Source organism: Trichoderma asperellum, chromosome 1 (genome assembly GCF_020647865.1).
Source record: "Trichoderma asperellum chromosome 1, complete sequence".
Taxonomy (NCBI): Eukaryota; Fungi; Ascomycota; class Sordariomycetes; order Hypocreales; family Hypocreaceae; genus Trichoderma; species Trichoderma asperellum.
In genome coordinates, this window is record NC_089415.1 from 2,524,224 (window position 1) to 2,546,921 (window position 22,698).

General features: G+C 50.3%; 6 protein-coding genes across 9 annotated transcripts; 2 read left to right on the plus strand and 4 right to left on the minus strand.

The window, feature by feature from the left end:
- Positions 1–822: 822 nt before the first annotated feature.
- On the minus strand, positions 823–7,051 carry TrAFT101_000791 (uncharacterized protein). The gene is made up of 5 exons (XM_024903299.2): positions 6,028–7,051; positions 4,630–5,926; positions 4,478–4,549; positions 4,356–4,424; positions 823–4,286 (listed from the first exon to the last, which is right to left on the minus strand). The coding sequence occupies exons 1-5, from the start codon at positions 6,530–6,532 to the stop codon at positions 2,501–2,503; spliced, it is 3,729 nt and encodes a 1,242-aa protein (XP_024765015.2). The 5' UTR covers positions 6,533–7,051; the 3' UTR covers positions 823–2,500.
- TrAFT101_000790 (uncharacterized protein) lies at positions 1,135–2,264 on the plus strand. The gene has a single exon (XM_024899144.2). It carries the CDS (start codon positions 1,173–1,175, stop codon positions 1,965–1,967), a length of 795 nt encoding a protein of 264 aa, XP_024765014.2. The 5' UTR covers positions 1,135–1,172; the 3' UTR covers positions 1,968–2,264.
- A 1,879-nt stretch (positions 7,052–8,930) lies between the features above and the next one.
- On the minus strand, positions 8,931–10,647 carry TrAFT101_000792 (uncharacterized protein). 4 transcript variants are annotated; one of them, XM_024899117.2, is made up of 3 exons: positions 10,139–10,647; positions 9,651–9,943; positions 8,931–9,556 (listed from the first exon to the last, which is right to left on the minus strand). In XM_024899117.2, exons 1-3 carry the CDS (start codon positions 10,503–10,505, stop codon positions 9,077–9,079), a joined length of 1,140 nt encoding a protein of 379 aa, XP_024765016.1. In that variant the 5' UTR covers positions 10,506–10,647; the 3' UTR covers positions 8,931–9,076. The 4 variants fall into 4 exon arrangements, with proteins under 4 accessions (XP_024765016.1, XP_065982249.1, XP_065982251.1 ...); XM_066126151.1 differs by having other exon boundaries at positions 8,931–9,562; positions 10,021–10,647; XM_066126152.1 differs by having other exon boundaries at positions 8,931–9,943.
- Positions 10,648–13,603: 2,956 nt separating this feature from the next.
- On the plus strand, positions 13,604–18,861 carry TrAFT101_000794 (uncharacterized protein). Its single transcript, XM_066126154.1, has 3 exons — positions 13,604–15,220; positions 15,299–15,906; positions 16,080–18,861. Exons 1-3 carry the CDS (start codon positions 14,774–14,776, stop codon positions 18,085–18,087), a joined length of 3,063 nt encoding a protein of 1,020 aa, XP_065982253.1. The 5' UTR covers positions 13,604–14,773; the 3' UTR covers positions 18,088–18,861.
- TrAFT101_000793 (uncharacterized protein) lies at positions 13,782–14,370 on the minus strand (the record flags this gene model as incomplete). The annotated part of the gene is made up of 2 exons (XM_066126153.1): positions 13,782–13,883; positions 14,293–14,370. The coding sequence occupies 2 exons, from the start codon at positions 14,368–14,370 to the stop codon at positions 13,782–13,784; spliced, it is 180 nt and encodes a 59-aa protein (XP_065982252.1).
- Positions 18,708–21,034, minus strand: TrAFT101_000795 (uncharacterized protein). The gene is made up of 4 exons (XM_024904545.2): positions 20,704–21,034; positions 20,371–20,451; positions 19,899–20,200; positions 18,708–19,835 (listed from the first exon to the last, which is right to left on the minus strand). The coding sequence occupies exons 1-4, from the start codon at positions 20,738–20,740 to the stop codon at positions 19,446–19,448; spliced, it is 810 nt and encodes a 269-aa protein (XP_024765020.1). The 5' UTR covers positions 20,741–21,034; the 3' UTR covers positions 18,708–19,445.
- Positions 21,035–22,698: the final 1,664 nt, after the last annotated feature.

Here is a 22,698-nt window from a genome sequence, read left to right on the forward strand (position 1 = left end):
TTTTTTTTTTTTTTTTTTTCATTTCTTTTCCTTCTATTTTATGCAGCCAAGATAGTAACGCCGCATCCACGCTGGTAGAGTTGGAGAAAGCTACCTCTAGTAGGTACCTAAGCCATCCAGGTACCAGTCCTCCATCGTCCTGACCACTAGTCCCACTAGTAGATAACAACAATATGATGTAAATAGGTACAGAGCATGAACAACTTAGTTACTTTGAGTCATTTAACGATAAAAGAGTATAGGTATGAATACATGTCACATATCTTGCGTATTCCAAAGGGCGTACATGCATACTAAGAACTAGCTGCGGCTGAGTACAGAAGCTTGGAATAATATTACTAAAAGGGGCGATAAAAATTATTAGGCATCACCGTTTCGGAGATAGGGAAGAGTATGAGCCAGTTCTATAACATGAAGTGTTTTATACTTGGCCAATATAGGGATATCGAGTGGCGTAAAGAGGCGTGCAAAGGCAAAAGCAGAGGTGGAACTTGGAAAAGCCTGTGGCCCACTATCGAAATTTTACAAACTTTGATCTGCGTTATCCGCGTAATGGTTGGACTACGTAAGCAGATTCAGCGCTTTGCCGACTGAAGGTCATTTTTGTCTCAGCCATCCAGACACTGGATCTTGTAGCTAAGATACGGCTCACCTCAGTAAGAGTTAGAAGATCTATACTGCACAGCCGCGTCTGATCTAAATAATTATAACGTCAGGTGGATCTGCGCTATATCGATCGAATATGTAGCTGCCCAAGCATTCCTGCAAGAAAGGCATAATGGGCCCAAAGTATGTATCTGCTTACGATGATTTTTAAGGTAAAGAATTATCATTATTTTTTATTGCCAAACGCTATTCCTACTAGCTACAAAGACACAAAATTGTGGTGGAACTCAAGTCCACTGGAGAAGCTGTCCGTATATTTAATCTACGCGGGATCCCGTATAAATTACATAAGCAGACTCAAGCTCTGCCTACTGAAACTCATTCTTTGGCATCACCAACTTTTACATGCAAGTCGGTTGAACAACATCGCCAGAGCATTCACAAACAAAGAGGCCATAATTCAGCCCCTCATTTTTCGTCAACTCATATGTAATACATGAATACTTCCAACCCAACAGGATTATAAAGAAAACAAAAAAAAAAAAAAAGCAACATTTCATTTTCTCATGACTCCAAAAATCTCACCCGCAGCCATGAAAACAGCATCTCAACATCTCAGGCCTCTCGCCCTCAAGCAACTCACCATCACCACACAAGCACACCTCCCCTCTCAGATCCCAAACATCCGCCTCTTTGCCTCTTCCACAGCCAGGTCTCCTCAGCCTCCCTCTCGCCAAACGCAATCAAAACCCACCCCAAGAACAAACTTCACCCAAAACAAGAAACCAATCCTCAGAGACACCATCCGCCGCTTCATCCCCGAAGAAGCCAAGAAATTCGTCCGCCCAGACGGCACCCTCTGCACCACGCCCGAGACCGCCAGCGTCTTTCTCCAGCACAACATCGAGCCGGACAACGGCGCCGCCCGCAGGTTCACCGCGGGACCCGCCATCCAGAACGCCTGCAAGGCATACCACGCCGTCACAGCCTTTAGCCCGCGGCACATCATCCACCCGCATGACCTGCGTTTCTTCGACCCCAGGGGACACCCACTGGCTGCGGCGAGACGCGAAAAGTACCTTCGCAAGTCGCGCGAGGAGCCGCTCTGGATCATGGTGACGAGCGCTGGAGCGGCATCAACGGTGGTGCGGGTGCAGACGCAGCGGCGGCTGAAGAGTGCCATCTACCGCTGCCTGGAAGACCTCGGGCTTCCGAATGGTATCGGAGAGCACAAGGAGATCAGGGGCACGGTCTGGGTCACCCTTTACGATCCCGTCAAGGCTTCAAAGCTGCCGCCAGAGCCCTTTGCTGAAGCGATTGCGAGGGCTCTCAAGAGTCGGTGTGCCCAGCCTTTGAGATGACAGATGTCTTGACAATTCCTTCATCTCAGTTTCATCACTCTAGCGCATCTCCTTTCTACAGCCTTGAAGACTCCGTAAACAGACCAGCCAGCTGCGCTGTTTCTCTTGATATTTGTATACATGTATATATGTAATCATCTTCGACGTTTGTCGTCTTACAAAAAATGATATCATTGAGCTCAAGCTCAAGTCGCATATGATAAGCGATTTCACATAAAATGGAAATAAAATAAGCCCAAAACACGGAGAAGTTTGACTTCTCCATCTCATCTCCACCGAATCGCAACCTCGTTTTGCCAGCCGTGACAAAAACTAACCCTCCTTTTCAGCTCCACATATCTCGTCTGCCGAAAGTAGGATATCTTGAACCTCATTCGCAAAAACTGGACACAAAAAAGCTATCAAACGCTCTCCTCCAACGCCGGTGCATGCTCTTGGCCGTTCTTCCCGAGTCTCTCAGAGTGAGAAGAAGACGGGTTGAACAGAGTTGACATGGAAAGAAATAAGAATAAGGAAATGGTTAGTGGGAAATGCTACAGAGAGCTTGTCTTGTCCAAAAAGGCGTCGCCCGCTCCTTCACCTTCTTCTTCTGTCGAGTAAGCGACATATTTTCCTTTACCCTTGACATCTCCCGTCATCGTCAGTCCAAGCTTGCTTTCCTTCATACTCCGTCGGCTGACAGGCCGCTTGTTAGCCGCCCTCTTTGGAGTTGCTGTGCCCTTGCGACTCTTTGGTCGGTCTGATCTGGCAGCGTCAAGGGGAGATCCTATCCTCAGCTCTTCGCCTGATGAATTTCGCCTCGTCGTCGGAGCCGTGGAGCTACTCTTCATTTCTCGCATCTCTTTAACGACATCTGCAAAACTTTCTTCCAGAGTCTTCATCCGAGCAAGAACCAGCCTTCCCATCCTATCGCGATCTGCCGTATCAGCTCCTCCAGCATCTCGCAGCCGGCTGTCCTTCATCAGAGCCAGGGCCATCTGCGTCTGGAAACTGCCCGCTAAGCCAGCGTTAATGTCTCCGACAAAAGGAAGATTCGTATTGTCAGACAAAATGCTGAGATCGGCGGACGACAGTCTTCGAACAGTACGATCGCGGTTCCTCGGGTCAAGGCCCATAACAGCCGATCTGTTCAAATTGCTAGTGCTCGCCAATCCCTGTGAAGGCATTGTAGAGCGCGTATTGAGGGTTGGCGGTGAGAACATCGATCGTCGAGGGGGGCTGCGCATGCTAGGGGTCACCTCCCCAGCATTTCCACCTCGGCTTGTGGTAGGGGCTGGTCTTTTGGGTGGCGAAGCTGATGCAGAGCTTTCGGGTGGGTGGTCCATTTCGCCAGGATTGAAGAGTATGGTGTTTGTGGATAATGTGCGATTGTGTGCTACGCGTCGCCTAGGCTTGTTAGAAGAGTTTCCTTTGTCAGATGAGCTGTGAGACGAAGTTATAGCCGCCGACTGCGCCCCTGTAGGAGTCGTTGTGAAATAATCGTCCGTCTCACTGGCGAGAGCATTAACCCTCCTAGGACCGCGAGGATCCGTGTTTGTGCCAAGTTCATCTTCATATTCATCGTTTGTGACCAGCTCGTCATCTCCATCAGCGTCGGTGTGATCTTTATACTCAGGTGTCAGGTGGGCGAAGCGAGGATCCGTGAAGCGAGGATCCATCATGCGGTAGCCCCTGTACGAAGCTCCCCCAGCATTGGATGCTAGGTCTGCTGGATCACTGACAATGGATCTGATATCAGAAACCTGTCTGGAGTTTGAACGCAGATCCCAGCCCATGCTCATTCTCCTCTGCCAATCGGGCACGGCTCTACCGTCCGATGGTGGCCAGTTGGGACCTCCTACATCCTGATCATTGCGATCCATCCAATTTCGGATCGCAGTTTTCGTCTTGCGTCTCTCGTGCCGTCTTTGTGCTTTCGTAGCATCGGGCATGCGCAAGAATAGCTCGTCAAGAGCCCTGTCCTTTTGATACCCCGCCACAGATTCTTCGCGCACTCGCATGCTCGGGCTGAAAATGTTCGTCCTGTTGGCCATGTCTCCAAAAGAAATCGTCCGAGCTCGACTTCTTCCTGGATTCTCTACCAGATCCGTAGGCTCATACATAGACGGCGCCAACCAGAATCTTTCATACAAATAGATGCAGAACAGCACAGGGCAGTGGGTTACTTTGATGATGATGCGGTTGAGCAAGACAAAATGGCGAAGGGGCATGCAATAGCGCAGAGGCATGAGTAGCCACGCAAAGATGTTGCTAGGAGCAATATATGAGAACAACGCGTCGTTTTTCACCATGGAAATAGTGTTGATAGCAAAGAGGAACCTATAAGCAAGCAGTATTATCAGTCACGAGTCCTTTTGTAGATTTTACGAGAGTGATGGGAATGCATACTGATGCTCTTCGTTGGCGTTGGACGCAATAGCCATAAATGAGTTTGTCAAAACGCTGATGAGGATTGTCCTGGGCAAAAGGTCAACAAGGCTCGATATTGTGGCTGGAGTTCAGAGACATACACAATCAAGAAGTGACAAATGATGAGGAAAAAGCATAGCAATGCTCGCGCAAGCCAGTTGTACGACGGCCATCTATTTTGACGTTAGTTTTGAAAGCACTTGGCGTTTCATGCCGAAAACAAAAGAAAGAGAAAAGAAGGGGGTCGTCGTACACATCCCAAGCGGCGGGTGTAAAACCCATGAGGATCTGGAATATCTTGTAGGCAACCTCGGCACCATTACTAGAGGTGGTAGAAGAGGTGAAGAAGACAAAAAAGCCGCTACACACAATAAGAATCAAGATACAGACGGCTGCCAAGTCAACAGCCATCAGCCGAAACGCAATCAGTAGCTGAGAAAAGTACTGATAGTGGTCCAGGACGCTGAAGATGCGAGGCAGCAACAGGATGGCGTTTGCAGCTAACACGTCAAAAGCCATTGCGTTCCAGTGATGGGGGTCGGCGAGGAAGACGCCATAGACACGCATACAGTAATAGGCAATAAGCAGCACCAGGATGCCCAGGTCAAAGATATTCCAAAAGCTCATGAGGTACAGGGCAAAGCCTTGTTCATTGAAGCCCACGAGCTCATCGAGCATGAAACCGGCACTCCAGAACCAAAAGACCAGTTCTAAGCCAGTGATTTGCGCAGATCGTTTGGCCAAGACGGCCAAGAAGAGCCCAATCAGGACACCAAGGGACAGCGTAGACAAGAAAGATCTATATCGCGGCACACGGAGACGAGATAGCTTCAGCAAGGATGCCTGTCTAGGATCGTACAACATCACAGTCCTCCTGCCTGGAGGGACGGCAAAATTTCCCGGCTTGGGAGGCAGAGAGCCCAAGAGAGGAGTCCTATCATCAACTTTGGGCTGGCTATTGTAGCGAGCATAGGGGCTTGAAGGCGACTCCCGGTGCAAGCTATCGGCAGAAGAATAGAAAGAAATGGCACCATTCCAGATAGCCTCGAGCTGCTGGACCACAACGGGATGGGCAAGGAAATGCTTGGCCGAGGCCCGAATGGCAACCTCCAGAGTCGATGTCCGCGACGCTACGAGGGGATTGTTTTTGGACTTGCTGCTGGAACTGCCTGCCGTCATGGGAGGTGGTTGAGCTCCTGGCATGCCCTGGAGAGGATAAAAGTCGTAGGCCAATGCATCAATCAGCTCGCGAGTGGAGTACTCTTTGAGCATCTTCAGGGCTAACAGCTCACAGACCTTGGCTCTCGTATTGCTGATGCCAGCATTGGCGGCATAGAGCTGGCCTTCTTTGGTGAACTGGAGACAGTTTGCCATGAGAGCGTAAATCGTTGCTCGGGAGAAGTGCTGGCTTCGAATCTGCTGCTGCATCGGCTTGACAAGGAATTGGGAGACTTGAGGAGACCGTAGCTGGTCCCAAGTAAGCGTCGTCTCAGTACGAGAGCTCACAATGATTCGGATAGCATGAGTCAAGCTATAGACGGGAAGAGCATCTAGAGAGCGTAAAAGAAAAGTGGCGTATAAGTCAGCTAGTCGGCTTTGGGTATACTTTGTTGAAGGCTCATAAAGTTGGAGGCGAGTCTGAATATCATACCGAGGTGCGAGGAGGAGAAGAGCGGAAGAACAGGCAGAGTATTGCGTCTCCGAGGCTGGCGTTCTTCTTCTCCATCGTCATCATCGTCGTCTTCATCGTGCCCTCGGAGTCCTTCTGGAGGCATATCGGTTGTGTAAGCACGACGGCGACGAGTATTGTTACTGCCATTGCTGTTGCTGTTGCTATTATTGTTGTTGTTGTTGTTGTTGTTGTTGTTGTTGTTGTTGTTGTTGTTGTTGTTGTTGTTGTTGTTGTTGTTGTTGTTGCCATCGTCGAAACGGCTCGGATCATTTCTGGTATTATAACTATTGCTATTGTTGTGATTGAAACCGTCATCCTCATCCTCGTCATCGTCGTCTGCTTCTGTGAAGTCTGCCGTGGCATGGCCCCGGTGGACGGGGAATGGTCGAAGTGGAGTGATGGTAGACGGCGAGATGCTGTCATGCCGAGCAGAAACACGGCGAGGGGGAGCCGGTCGAGGGCGACGCAGGGCTATGGAGGACATCGTCGGGGCCTGCCTGAGCTGAGTCCTCTCTTTGTCGTCGAAGTTGCGGCTGGGAGAGACCCGTCACTGTCAGCACAGCTTGGCCGGACACGCCATCAGGACTGGAAGGGAGACGGCGGAGGGTTCGAGAGAGGAGGCGACAAGCGGCTCTCGCCTTTGCGAGCTGGAGTGGAGGGGAAAGAAGAAGGCGAGAAACAAGAGGCGAAGAGGAGGGATCGCGAGCGCCAGGATGGGCAGGGCAGCTGTTGCTCCTTCTACTATTATCGTCCACTGCGATGCTACTGGGTTGGGAGCTTAGCCCACAGCGGAGCGCAGGAGGGCTCAGCAGGCCTGCAATAACGAGCTGGATAGCGGCAGACAGGGGTCTTCCCCAGCTGCTTGTGGCTAGCTCGTAGCGGTCGGGACGGCCAAAGCCACTAGAATGAGCTCAGTCCAAGCTCCAGCTGCTGTGCGGCGCCGACTCCCACCAAGGCCCTCGCTCGACGGTTGATCATCCATGCTTTGACCCATATCATATCAGCATCAGCAGCTCCTCATCACCAACAGACCAGAACGCAAGACGCATTGGCGAGATCGTGAGGGAGCCGCAGCGTCGCCTGTGCGATGAGCCGGAAATCGATTGCAATGACATCAAACCGTCGGCTGTCGTGCTTTGCGTTGGCCTCGTGCCGTTACTAGTGGCGTTGCATTGCTGCTCCGTATTATCGGTCACGGTTTGGCTCTGACTTTTACTTTTTTTTCTTTTTTTTTCTCGTCCAGCCTGACCGTTTCTTTAGTCCGACCCGCAAGGGAGGGCCGCCACGGGATTCTCAAGGCTTGGGCGGTAATGGGGTCGCTGATCCATTCCGCGGCGGGCCAGGCTGCTTCTTCTTGGAGGATCTTCTCTTCTCTGAAAGCGCCATCTCGTCGAGATTCACGACGTCGTTGCTGTCTGCCATGTAAATATTTGCATGACGCTGCTGCATGGACATAGGTGCATAGATTAGCAGCACTGCTCTGCAAATCATGAGATCAGCAACGCATTGCCGTTTTCTGGGGTGGCACAAAAGTCCCTGCATGGCGACATGATTGATTGTTTGATTGACGGCTCCCTATGGAGCAATGCACCCTTGGCTCTGCTGATTGATTTTCGTGCTCTCTCGTCTGGCCACAAATGCCGTGCAGCCAGCGCCAGCCAACAAGAGGCGGCACCGCACCGGTTGGATCCAGCCACACACGAAGGACGCATGACACCAGCGAGCCCGTCAAGGTGGGCTCCCACATGCCAGACAAGTGCTGCCCATTGGGGAGCCTTTTTGGGCAGACGCTGCTGAGAAGGGGACGCTATTCGAGCTATAACCTGTCGTCTTTGGATGTCGACGCTGTGGCTTGAGTTAGTTCTTGGCTTATTAGGTCTGGCTTGAGCCTAGGCCGGCTGATGGGGCGAATCCTTTGCTACCAGTAACATTTTTTGCCCATCCTTTACTCTCGGGGTGTCGTGACCAAGGCTCTCTGCGCCCTGCCGAAAGAGATCGCCGGCTCGATGCGAAAATGGCCTCTGCGCAAGGAGGACTAGGTAGCTTGCAGTTAGATTCCAACGCTGTGATAAGCCGTTGCGGGCTGATACGCTTAGTGTTGTATAGCTTCGTTGTTTATTTGCAATAGTTCAGCCCCCATGACTCTGCTGTGATTGGAATGAAGAAGACGAAGAAGATGATGAGAGGGAAAAAAAGATTGAGGGCATACCTAGGCAATAGTAAGGGCATTGATTCTGTTACTGTTACTATCTAGCATCAACTACGGAAGCGATCTCTAAGCTGGCCAAGGTTATACGAGATGTTGCATTCTTTGCTTAGCTTTCAAGCTACTGCTCCAAACCCAACTTCGTTCATCAGTCAATTGCTACTTTGCATCTACAGACATCGTTGCGTTACAACACGGGCAACTTTGTAAATGCGTACAAACACTAGGCTGATTTCGATGATAAGGCTTGACAAAACCTTGGGAGCCTTTTTGCATCGAGTTTGCCTAACTTTTACGAAGCCTTTTTTTGGACGAGTTGAATAGTATTGAAGGAAAATTCAACATGTAAGGAGGATACTCTAAAGAATCTCTCGCAAATAGGTAGAGATGCCTGTCGCTCTGTACTGGGTATTAGGCTCTACAATGTATAGTCTCATGATGAGAAGATTTGGGAATTTGATACTCATTGATAGGGAATGTTTGTTATAAAGAGTAGAGGATTTGTGAAGAATAAACGACCGTCTTGAGAGCCATATCGGTGAACGGGGATTTGCTGCCATGTTTCATGACGACCATTTGTACTTGCTCGATTTATTACGTGTCTAGAGCTGCTAATCTACTTTGATAATCTGTATTTGTTAACCATACTTAAGCAAGGAGCTGGCTTCAAAGGAGTGTGGTGAGGTTTTTTGGAAACTAATTAGAGAATACAATTAAAATAAATCGCTAAATGAGAGTATTGGTAAGGCTAATCTCTCAAAACATTACGACGATTCCCATCTCCTCAAACCTAAAGATCGAATTAAAAAAAAAATGCCCGTCTTACTGGCGCTCAGTATTCGTAGCGGGACACCACCCATCTAATCTCAATTGCGCAAATAGGCCCAGTTCCGTCGATCCATCCTCGTCGGCGGGTTTTTCCTTGAGCTTTTTAAGCAATTCATCGATATACTGGCCTGCTGAAGAAAGGTAAAGGACATGAGCGAGAGAGCGGCGAAGAGCTAGAAATCGAGGTTCCGGGGGGTCAATGGTTTTGCCATCTGCTTCTGTATAGAATGTTCGAGTGACGGGTAATTCTTTTCTCATGGGCGAAGAGAGAAAGTTGTCAATCTTGTACGTGTGCGGCGGGTCGTTTGGCCCATCAAGCCGCGTGAAGTAGAACTCGAACTCGCCAAACATGTGATGGTAATTTTTGGTGAGGGTCATGGCATTGCGCGGTTTGCCAACGCACTCGTTGATTAACTTTTGAATACCATTGTCGAATATGTTGAGGATCTCCAGCGTGAGCTTCTTGGTCCGACTCTGTGTCTCGAATGTGTGATTTAGCCTTGCTGTTTACCAAGTCTGTAGACTTTGCTCGGGAACTGTCAGAACGAGCCCATAATTGAAGCCTTACCAATTCAGAGGGGCTTGATCCAATCTCGGCGAGAGAGTGGGGAAGAACCGGCGCTGCCTCCAGATGGAGGAAATGGTTGCCGCCTTTGAACAGCGACCTCTCCTCATCGTCTTTGGCCTCATCGGCGTATTGCTTGTGCCGTGAAACTGCTTCATCGAAATCAAATGCCTGTGTGATGACACAGCGATGGCGATCTCGGATCAGACAATCCTCGCGAGGATCAGTGATCAGATCCGGCACGGCGGGCTGGGACATTAGAGTAGGCAGGGGTGCCCGTCTCGCAGAGGCCTTGACTAATAAGAGAGACACTACATGTTAGTAATAGTTATATACAGGCAGTGTATAAGTAGGTAGGTATATATATAGGTACATGAGTGCGCATGTGCAATAGGTATGTATATATCGTCGTATAAACATATATGTGTGTGCGCAGACATGTAAATGAGTGTCGGGATGAATTGAAAATAAAGAACAAAACCATGTCGCACGCGGTAAGTAAAAGTTATCCACCAAGAAGTCTGCAAAGGCAGAGATCTTCAACCAGAGCTTATCAGCCTGCTCCTTGTCGTCCAGATTGACCCGGCCTTCACCGTCGATCGAGAGCTCCAGCGCCTGGTAAAAGGTCTGCAGGAAGTGGATTCGCGACTCCTCGGAGAGGGCGTATTCATAAGTGTAGCGGATCAGCAGATGGCGTTTATATTTCGAGCCGTCACGCTTCCTTTTACTGTAGCGATCAATGATGCGGTAGAACTTGATCCTTGCCATGGCCCTCTCCTCGGCATCCAGCGGTTCGTGCGCAGTGTTTAGCACGGCCGCTAGGAATCGCTGGTGCTGCTGGAGAGACTCGGACGCCATCTCTGCTTCTTGTCTGTTTCACTTTGTACTGGGCCTAGCGTGTGTATTCCTGGGGGATTGGACGCATATTTCTGAGATGGCGGGAGAGAGATGAAGATACTTTTTGTGCTCCCACCCGATGGAGGCGATGATCTTTTTTGGCCACGGTTGTCTGGTGGTGAAATTGAAGGAGCGAGGGATTGCTCGAGTCGGCGCCGTGAGGCCGGCAACTACCCTCAGGCGCATGTACATAATGCAGCTGACGTAAGGACAATGCCACCAAACGCCGTCATTGCATCAAGTTTAGGCCACGCAGCCTGAATTTGCTGGAATATCTGCTGTTTGGCGTCTGAGGGCAAGTAGAGTATGGTAGATGTAAGTATTCATTACGTAGCTGCCCTGCGGCGTCGTCCTGGATATCCTTGGCAGTTTACATGCTTGTGTTTCTCTGTGTTAATGTTTGAAATGCTGGAAATCTACAAGGTATGTAAGGTATGCAAGGAATCAAATAACCTACTAGGGAGGTACAGCAAAAGAATTATCACCAACCTACCTCCCAAGCACCTATCCGCATTGTACAATCAGCTGCAGCCAGTACCGCTGCTCTTATTCACAAGAGTTTGGGACTGGAGGCGCTACCACCATTGTATATGGTAGTCTTTGCCGATTGCTTTTCCGCTTTCTTGGCAAAAAAGATATAAATCATCAGCTACTTCCTTACGAGTAGAAGCTATTACACATTAATGAGTGTTTAGTTACGCCCATCATCCTGGCCGCTTGCCTAAATACTCAACATTGACGTTGGTGCCGAGTTGTCAGCATCAGCCTCGGAATATCTCATGTTTGAGGGCATACTGCATGTACCATACTATGGCGAAGGATATGCTATAATATACTACAGCGAGTTAGACGCTATAATGCTAACTAGCGAAGAGTCTAGATCGTCTATATTCAGGTATCTCAGCCTCGGGCAACATTAATCTTATTGAACCAAACACAGCCAACAAACATGCATGTACTTATATCGGCCGGCGTTCTTGTTTCCTTTAGTGTTGTGTATTCCTGGAGAAAGGACGCTGACATGGTGCAATTGCAATTGTAAGTATTCTCTTGTCGTTTCGTGAGTTATGCCAAGTATATAATTCGAGGGTTCAAAACTAAAACTATACGTCAACCTCCTCCTACTATTTTGCAAGCCGGGAATGTCATTGTCAGCAGGGTTAAGTACGCCGCGCCGCGGATATAGTGTCAAGTGAGATTTTTCTGAGAGTCCCACTTAATAAAAGTAAACTCAATGGCCGTGGGGGCAGTATCTACAAATATGATGATGCCCGAAAAGCAAATCTTCGTCGTGATACGATGCTCAGCAGTTGGTCATCCAAGTACGGAGTAGAAACAACCGAGATTCATGCTAGAAGCGTCGCCGCTGCCTAACCGAGAACCGGACTGTGGAGCGTTCGGCTCGAGGATAGAATCGTTGTTGTTTATCTTTCCCTTTCCAGGACAACAATGCAGAAATGGCCTAATTTAGTCTGATACAGTCTACAAGTAGTCGGTATGTTGGTTTACTTGTACTACGAAATGATATTGCTACCTAGCAGATAAAACTGCAATGTAGGTAGCAGATACCGCAGTACCGGTAACAACCTACGAGTACATCAAGTAGATACTTGAATTTTAGAGAATTGCACCACCCGCTCGATGCAGCGATGAAGCCTGCTCTGATCCCTGTTGCAGAAGCGCTATGCTAGCCGTGCTTAGCTTCTGGCCGAAGAATAGCGGTGTGATGATGCATGAGAGAAGAGAGGGGAAAAAAACCTCGTCTGCTCGCTAATACCTGCTACTGCTGTAGGTAGTCTAATAGGTACTAGGTGCCTATTCTCGATGCTAGGGGTATGCAGTGCTGAACGCTGAACGAGCTTTTAACGGTGGCAATTCTTGATATGCGCTTGTGCTGCTAGTAGAATACCTAGTAGGTAGTAGCAGTATTTCCATCGACTTTGTGGGCTGTGATCTTGTTCGCCAGAGTTGTGAATGACGGATGGATCATGTTTAGCGACCTACAGAATGGAGTGCTGCACAGCAGGCGTGAGTTGGCAACCCGGGGAAAGCTGCCGGTCTCCATATTCGAGTATGGCGAATGAAAAGCCCCGAGTCCTGCTGCCCAACAATGAGGGCCATCTTGGAGGGGCATCTTGGAGGGCATCTTGAAGGGCATTTCATTTCACTGCGAGTAGCACAACAGCTCGAGTAGGTCCAGAGATTGAGCCACGGCATTCTCTGATTTGCTGCGGCAGCCGCTGCCACGAAATTGGTGGCTGTTGCTCTCAAATCCCACCACCGATTTTGCCTACTTAGATAGGCATCTAGGCGCTGGATAGCGGTGGCTGGAGCTCGGTCCTCCCACCAGCTCGCGCCACAGGAGGTGGCAAGGATCCACCCTGGTCGTCCCGCGTGGGGCGGATCTTCCCTCTAGAGAGCGCCGGCGGTTATTGGACTTGGCCTCTGCTTTCCAGCAGCAATTTCATGATTGGCAGCAGGCCATGTATGTACTTGGCGAAGGGCAGGGCTAATGAAGCCATGATTGTAGATATTGGTTAAGAAGACGGATAAATTTCTATGGATTCTCTTTTGTGCATACAGTACCGGTATATAGCGTGCTGACAAGATCTGTTTAGGTATACAATGGTATGTACTGTAGATACTTTGAGATTGTGTGTGGGGGTGGATTTTGACAGGCTCGTAGTCAAAGCTTGAAAATCTTGCAGAGACACACCAGATGAAGGGCGAGGGACATGATCATTTACAGACGCCCCTTTGAAAGAAGAAAATAAGACAAAAAAGAGACAAAAAACGCACGAGGTAAGACGCAGGGACCAAGTTGAGAGTTTCTCATGCAGGAAGTTGAGCGCTGAAGCATGACGGCTGTTGACGATGTTTATATTAGTCTTACAGTACTTGTATGCCACCACCAACTCTGTATGGCATGTGGTCATCGCCAGAGGCACGGCGCTGCATGACGCTAGCGATGATTACAGAAGGCAGATGCATTGATTGAACCCCGGGCCAGCGGTCAACTTTGCGCCCACTCACACGTATATCCAGTACCGTAGTCCCTACTGACAGAATGCACAGTAGTGCTTGGAGCATAAAATATAGCGTCAGGGGTTCGCCGACCCGCCCTGACCACCATCCCAAGCGCCGGGGAAGTCTTGGGAACCTGGAGCTGCGCGCCGGCCACTGCACCAGGCGAGTACCCGCTACGTCCGGCTTCGACAGCCCATTTCGCCCGGACATTTAGCATCCAATAGCACAATCAACTGACCTGATGCTACCCCATCCCGCATGGCATGGCATTGGCAGGCCCAGCACCCGAAACTCGACGATGAGCCCGTCGTGCTGCAATTTTTCAGTCCTGCCGGGCCAATTGACGCGGATTGACGGCGCTTCCGAGGCCATTCAAAAAAAAAAAAAAAAAAGCCGGAAACAAGAGAAAGAAACGCAACGCAGAAGCCAGAACAAAGGCTGGCAGCTCCGCCGTCGATTCCACGATAGCTTCTCGGCGCACTACTTGGTGCCTTCTGATTGATTACATTCGATCCGTCAGGCAGCTTCTTCCCCACAGTCCAGGCCTGTCCCACGACGCTTGTTTTTCTCTTCCTTTTTTTTCTCTTCTCTTCTCTTGCTTGTCCTTTGTCTCTTTTCGACGCTCTTGTTTTGCTCTCCCTCCCAGGGAAAAATAATCCCGTGCCAAAAATAAACCCCCCAGAGGTTGCGGCCCCCCCCCCCCCCCCGGCGTCAAACGAACTCCTTTCCTGGCACCGACTAGCCTCGACCAGCCCGCAGCCCCTCGATGAAACACCAAAGTCTTTGCCGTATTACGCATGCTGAAGACCGCTAACCGACCCAGCCAAACGAAGCTCACTGTCACTGTTACTGCCGGCGCAGATTCGGAGTCTCTAGTGCCTTGCTGCATCTGATCTGCCTGCCTACGAGGCGCTGCTGCTGCTGCTACCTGGCACGAAATAGGTGTTGCTGCTCGCATACCAGGCCTTGAATCGAACCACCTCTGCGTTGTCTGCGTTGCAGCGTCAGAAAGGAGGAGCAAGCCGCTATCTGAGCTCTCAAGCCCTCCCCTGGACAAAGGGACAAAGGCGCTGGAGCGACCCAGCCTGCCCGGCACTGCGAGTTACTGATCGCCAACTGTCAAGAGTCGAGAGCCCACTACACAGCGAAACCCAAACCCTACCAAACCCGCTCTCGTCAACCAGCTACGAGGGCCCTCCTCGATGGCAATGGACTCGGGCGAGAAGCTGAGCGGCCGTGAGCCGTCCACGCCAGTCATGGCCGCCGCCGACACAGTCCCAAAGCCCATCGACGAAGCCGAAGTTGTAACCCCAAAGACGACCCGTGATTCACTGGTGACCGTAAGGCTTTCCGAGCCGCCAACCCTGACGTTGGAAACCGCCTCTGCTCGAAATAGTGATATACCCGAGGTACCTACGCTGCCAGCGACCAGCGAGCCGATCGAGGAAATCACCAGCTCTGATGCGCCAGACGCCGCTCGAAACTCGACCGCCACCTTGTCTGCCTCCGCAGAGGCAAACCGTAGCCTCCATGATGAACTCGGAGAGTATGACGATGCCGATAGCGATGGCTCGGATTCAGAGGAGGTCAACTGGGAAAAGCTTGAAAAGACGGAAGACGAACAGACCAAAGACGAAGAGACTGATAACGTACGTGTATTGAGACATGCTGGCCATTATTCGTGTGCTCCAAGTTTCCTCACTGACTGTGACCCTTGTGTATTCTAGTCCACCGCTCTGCTTCTGGCCCGTTTAGAACAGGAAAATGCCAAGTTGGCGACAAATCCAAAGACCGTCAAGGTCCAGCTCGTCGAGAAGCCTCCGCCAAACAGGCCGCGCCCACCATCAATGGCTATGCTCCGTAAGATGGTTCGAGGGCCCACGCCCGCCGCGTTACGATACTCGATGCTGCCTCCGCCGCCAATGACAGATCTCGAATTCTACGCGGCTCTCGTCAAGGACTACCAGCAGACCGCAGCCAGACTCCCCACGCTGCTGTCCAACAAGATTCGCAAGGGAATCCCCCCGCCGCTGAGAGGCGTTGTGTGGCAGAGCATGTCTGGCTCTCGTGACCACGACTTGGAGGAGCAGTACGAGCGACTCAATGGTGAATCTAGCCCGTATGAGGGTCTCATTGGCAAGGATCTCGGCCGGAGTTTTCCTGGTGTTGAAATGTTTCGCGACCCTGACGGAGACGGCCAGCGTATGCTTGGGCGCGTGTTGAAGACATTTAGTCTGTATGATACCAAGATCGGATACTGTCAAGGCCTCGCGTTTCTTGTTGGCCCTCTGTTGATGCACATGCCTGACAAACAGGCATTCTGTATTTTGGTTCGGTAAGGAGTTTTTGTTTTTCTTCTTCTGCTTTTCTCCCCTGCTCATCTCCCTGCTGCCTCTGCAACTCTCAATTTAGAGTCAATGGTGGCACGACTCTAGCCCTTCGACCGACCCGACCCGACCCGATGTGATGTGGCACACGTAATACTAACCTTTTCTCCCTTTTGTATAGGCTCATGGAGCGCTATGACCTGAGAAGCTGCTTTCTACCAGATCTTTCGGGACTTCATGTGCGAATATACCAATTCCGAGAGCTCTTGAGAGCCAATCTCCCCGCGCTGTGGAGCCACCTGGAAGATCTGCAGGTAGAAACAGCCTACGTCTCGCAGTGGTTCCTAAGTTTCTTTGCAACCACCTGCCCCCTGCCGATGCTATTCCGCATTTACGACGTGATTTTCGCCGAGGGCGCACCTGAGACACTAATGCGCGTCGCACTATCACTAATGCGGAGGAACGAGGCTAGGTTGCTATCTTGCACTGAGCTTGAAGATGTGATGCAGCTCCTCTTGTCCAGGGGTTTATGGGATTGCTACCACTACAACGCCGACGAGTTTGTGCAAGATTTCGCCAGCCTCACTGGCATTGTCACTCGAGAGAAGCTCGCCCAGCTGGAGCAGGGATACCGTGAATCTCTAGTTGCGACCGCCAATACCGCCCGCACATCTGATATTGCAACCGCTGCCGCCCGTTTCCTAGGTCGCATCTGGGCATCGTCTGGTGCATTCCCCAGAAGCTCAGGCTTGGCTCCAGGTTTCAGTGCACCATCAAGGCCATTGAGTATGTTGCGTCGGAGCACCTCCAAACAAAGCCTTGCCTCCACCCTAAACTCGGTTGAGGCAAGCTCCGCCAGTGTTATGAGTTCATCCTCGACAGATGCCACTACTGTGTCAAGAGACTCTTCAAACACTACCGAGGACGATTCTGCAAGCCGAGAATCAACCCCGGTAGCACCCAAGGTCGCTGCCAGCAGCAGCAAGAACACAGACGATAAGCATTTGCATGGCCAAATTGAAGATCTCCTCACCGTGCTAAGCGAGCTGCAGCGTAATCATGCGCTGCTGTCGAGCGAACTGAAACGCGAACGAGAGGAGAGAGAAGAGGACCGAAAAGCTGTTCGATCTCTCTTGGACGGGCTCAGGAAGAGAGTAAGCCTCGCGGATGAGGAATCAGACGAGGAAGAAGAAGAGGAAGAAGAAGAAGAGGAGGCGGAGGAGGAGGATGGAAAAGATAGTTTGAAGAGCTCTAAAGAGGCTACTGGAAATGATGATGAACAAGGAGAGGATGAAGAGAAGGAAGAAGAAGACGAAGCAGAGAAATCGGCTGATGATGACTTGGCCGATATATCAGATGCGCCATCTGCAGAAGACTTGGAAGAGCTGCTTGATAGAGTGGAAAGCCGCTTTGGAAATGGAACTGACAGTGACGATGGCAACAAGAGTAAATCTCAGCCATCAGCATCTGGCACGAACTCGGAATTGCAGATTGAGCTACAGCAGGCCAAAGACCAGCTTGCCAGTGCCATGTCGCAGAACCAGAATTTCAGCCGGCAGATACACGACTTGGACCAGGAGATGTCATCTCTGAAAGAGCAAATCCGGGAAAGTCACAGCCACGTTAGGACCCTTCACCAGGACAAGCAGCGGCTTGAAAAGCAGATACAAGCTTTGCGAGCCAGACCAACATCCAGTGATCCGGGCCTGGGAGGTCTCGATACGGGAACAGAGTGGACTCCCAAGCCCCCCGCTGGGCTGAGGGAGTTTAAGCTTGGACGTAGTAAGTCCATGGCTTCCCAGGGCTCATCATATAACAGACGAAAGTCCTCGGTGATGCAGAACAACGACCTGGTGCCACCGCTACCGGCGTCGATGCCCCCAACACCATTGGCGTCAGACGAGAGCAAATCGCCTCAGAATGACCTCGATACGCTGCTGATGGAACTTGCGCAAGCAAAGACGGTGCAGGCTATTGCCAAGCAAGAGGCCGAAGAGGCGAAGCAGCAGCTGGAGGCGATGAAGAAGATGTATAATCACGCTCAAGCTCAGCTTCAAGCCCAGGCTCAGGCCCAGGCCGACTCCCCCAACGGTCCTGTATCCCCAGGCTCGACTAACGCCAAAGTTGCGACGACCGCAGCTACGTCTCCTGGATCAGGTGGTGGTGGTTTCTGGGGCTGGCGCAGGTGAGAAGACATGTAAGGCAAAAAAGAGAGAAGCGACAAGAGAGGTGCAGAGATGAATAAATGGAAGAGATGGGATAATAGCATTGCGTCACTGGGCAAGCGAAATTGGATTGAGAAATATACATATATATATATATATATATATACGCATCCACACAGAGAAACACACAGACACAGACACAGACACATACATATATACATATATATGTCGCTGGCTACTGGGCACCTTGATACTAGATGCGCAGATTTGTGGAAACGAGCCTCTTGCGTGGCTTATTCACCCAATATCCGCATTCATCCAGGGGGCACACAGCATAGCAATTGATGGCACAAACAAGTTATGAGATGGGGGTTGACAAATGACCTTACGAAATAGACAGAGAGAAACTTGTCTCCCTGGGGCGGTTCGAGAAACTGCTCGTATATTTCCTTTCTTATCTCTCCTTTCATCTATGTATTAGGGAACAAAGCCCATATTTCATGGAGCGGGTTTGTTTATCTTTTTTTTTATCCTGTTTAGCACGGAGTTTTCCTATTTGTCGTTTGTTTTTTTCCTTTGACGGTATAGGAATCGGGTCAGTCAAATGACGATTTACGCAAGCATTCAGCTTGCTAGATAGCTTGAACAGAACAGAACAGACATTAGCAGACGCAAATAGTAGCAAACATACACAAGTTGAGATGCATTTGATGAGGGGCATCATAGATGGCTATCATGCTCGTGACATCATATAATGTATAGATTTCGCACATATACTATTGAAAAGGATCACATACGGAGCAATTCAGGCATTCTCGGCCAAGTAAAAAAGAGATGATAGTAATATGCAACCTAACCTGCAAAACCGGTTCACACTACGTAGACTAAGACAGGATTCCAAACAGTTGGTCTGCTCAGCCCCCAAAGTCCATATAGAAAAAAGGAGACTGTCATCATAGGGCAAGGATAAAAGATAGGTAGAGTTTAAAAAAGAAGACCATCCCAAACTGATAACAAGAAAAGCGGAAAAAGAATTTGCAAAAAATAAACCTATCGGTCTCGTAGCAAACGCCGTTGTCCTCCACGCTCACCCCCCATTGAATGTGCCTTTCTCAGCACAAAAAGTTGCTGTTCACCAAATGTTTAACTTTTCGTGCCAATTGAGCGGATATCATCATGCTCTGATACGGTGATACACCGTCGTCTCCTAAAACCATGCATCCTCTCCATCTTGATTTCAATCTTGGAAATATCCATCACCTCAGTGGTAGGGTTATGATTTACAGCGTAGAGAACGTAAAACAGAGCAGCCATAGGGATAGCTCAAGCTCGCATTCGTTTCTCTTCGACTGTAAACACACCTACGGATCTAAAAGCCCCATTTAGGCATGGATAGGCTCCTGGGGGACAGCTGGTTCGGCAACCTTGGGCTCCTCAGTAGGAGGAGAGGGGAATTCGACGGGAGACTTCTTTGCCGCCGAAGGAGAAAGGTTGCGAGTGCGCAGAATGTCCTGAACCTTGCCAGTATAGTCTTCGGCATACTGCTTTCCAACGGCAGCAAGGTGGTCGGCCTGCTTCTGAGCAGCATCTCGAACTTGGGCGGTTTGGGCGTTGATGGCATCGGCGGCCGTCTTGAGCTGCTCATCAATGAACTCCTGGTTGGTGGAGTAGACGAGAGGAGCGAAGAAAGCAATGGTGGTTGCAATGATGGCAAGAACCCAGTAGGGAGCGACCTTGATGAGGAAGCCTGAGATAAAGGCAGCGACGCAAGCCTAGGCAAGGGAGATATTAGCACTCCAAATTAGAAAAGAGCAGAAAATAAGTGCGCGACTCACAGCAGCCGAAACGCCAATGTTCTCAACAAAAACGATGCGCTGAGCTTCGATGAGGAAGAAGTTGATCAATCCGTGGGCATCGCTAACCATGGCTTCAAAGGTGTCCCGTGAAATGGTGAAATACTCGCGTGGGCGGAACTGGGAAGCCAGGCCATTGTTAAGGATCAGCTTGCCGGAAACCTCAGCAGCGACAGTGGTGGCCAAGACCATCCAGGACAATCCAAGAGTCCAGCTAAGGAGGTTTAGGTACCTCACAGCGACGATGGTGGTAACAACGGAAGCATATGCGATGGCCGAGTCACCTTTGGTAAGCAATAAAATGTTAGCACAAGAGGTCGTGGCATACTTGCTACTAGGTAGCCGGAAAGCTGTAGTGGGATACAATGGCGCAGTCGAGAGGGATGAGGCAGTTGAGGTAAGAAGAGACAAAAGTAAATAAAGAATAAGTCCGCTTGTGTCGGGCGCTACTCACGGGGCTTCTCCCAGGAAAACAGATGCCTGAAGAGCGAATGATACGGCGTCAGAGTCTGTCCAGCATTGCCGTTGGCGGCTTCTAAGAGCTCCTCGTCAGTTGCGTCCAGAGGGGGCCAAAAAAGGCAGCGACTTTAGGCCTTAGAGTCATCACATGCAAAACTGCCCAACCCACGCGTCAGCATCCCGTCACTGCCAATGATATTACCGGACAAGGGGGAGGAAAAAAGAGAGCCTCTTTGTTCCCATATATGTAGGTACGAGATCGATCGCAGCGCAGCTGTAGAGAAGTGGGAAATGGAAAGTGTGGTGGTTGCGTTTCCACGTACCTTACTGGAGGGGCCGTTTACCGCGCCAGCAGAATCGGCCATTGTGATGATGGGAATTTTTTTTGGGTATGTCGTCGAGAAGCTTGGTTGGAGGGGTTTGTCGGTCGCGCAACGGTGGCGGCGGAAAGGAGGTCGTCGGAAGCTCTGGGTTCTGGAGTCGTAGGCGCTGCAAAGCTGTCGTGTCAGTATCAGAGCTAGGAAAATAAAAAGGAGAAGCGCAGAAAAGGAAGAAGAAGAAAAGCCAGCTTCGCAGAGCCAAGATGGGTGAAATCAAGGCAGAAGCAAAAGCCAACTCGTCTGCTGCTGCTGATTCTTACTGCGTACCTTTTTCTGTGTGTTTCAGGCGATGGACACTGATGGAAGAGAGAAGAGAGAAGAGAGTCGCAGCTCGGAAGAGGGGAAGAAAAGGGCGCTGCAGCAGGCAGGTGGGATGCTTTTTTTTAGAGGACCAGAAAAGAGAGCTAGGCAGCTGGAAACCCGGGTCCAGGCTCTTTTCCAGGTGATGTGATGGTACCGAAGCAAGTCTGGTGGAAGCTACGGGCGAGCTTGTTAGCGGCAGGTGTCGACGTGGTTGTGACGCTGCACTTTTTTTCTATTTTTCCTTATTTGTTTTCCGGTGCGCCCCTCCTTGATGCTGCCTCCCTGTTTTCTTGCAGCTCTAGAAATTGCTTGATCTTGTGCTGTTTGGAGGATTATTTCTTCTTCCTGTCGCTTCCCTTTTAAAATTATATCCCCATACTTTCTTTAGCTTGACTCCCTTTATTTAACCTCTATCTCATCTACGTTTTTTTTTTATCCACCAAAGAAACAAACGCCTTCCAATAATATCCATAATCAAAATTAACATGTGCTAGTGGGGTTACCTGCTACTCCTTGCCGCAGCTCCCTGACGCTGCTTGGACAAGTACCGTAGCTCCGTCGGTGGAGTCTCTCTGCGGAGAAAAGACACGCAAAAAGGTACAAGGCTTGGCTCGCACAGGTACAAGCCCACTCGACTGCTGCGGGCATGATGTGATGCAACACGATGGCGCTAAGGCGAGGGTCGGGACTTGGAGCTGCAGAAGCAGCAAGAGCAACTCGTCACCTGCCCACCAATGAATGACGCACCCGCTATCGTCGCAGTTTTTGCCGGGCAAGTGCGATGCGTATAAGGATGCAGCTTCCGCGGTCAAACAGCCCAAGGCATCAGAGACACCGACGCGAGTCTGCAGCCCATCAGAGAGCAGCGAGCTTGTATCTGTACTTGGAGGTACAATAATGCCATCTCAAGCCATGCAAAAACCCAGACGCATGATACTGTATACCCAGGGCCTACCTACTACTAAGTACTGCTAGGCTTCTGCATCATCGACTCCGTGCGCGCGCATGCATGAGAAGCTGCTACAAGTCAGAGGTTAGAGATTGATTTAGTACCAAGACAGGCTTAGGCCCTCTCTGATGCGAAACCCCTCCCCATGCAATCTACTTGGATGCGGCCGGAGACGTCGCTTGCTACGTATCTAGAATGAACCGCTACAACTATACCGTGTCATACAGGATACAGGTGATACCGCTTACTCGGCGGCTTCTCATACGCTGAGGAGTGGCGGCATCTGCCCGCAAAACCTTTTTCCCTTTAGCTTCCTTCTCCGCGGTCTCCATTTTTATCCTATAACCTATACTGTAGAACAAGGAACCATCCTGATGGGATCTCAAGCATTCAGCACAGCAGCACCAAAAATGGTCATTCGATCAGCTGCCTAAAAGTGCTCGCCTGTGCTTCTCCCACCCTTCTAGCTCAAGGCACGAGGAAGAAAAAGTTGCAGATTACAGCATCAGCTGCTGCTTCGACCCAGGGGGGCACGTGCTCCATTGCCGTCATTGGCTGATTGGCCAATTTGCTGGTGCCGAGGCAGACGATGCGACCTTTGACTTGGCAGCTTCTTTGACGTAAGGGAGACAGAAAAGCAGAGACACATTTTTGACCGCCGGCATAGATGCAATTCTACAGAGCGCTTACA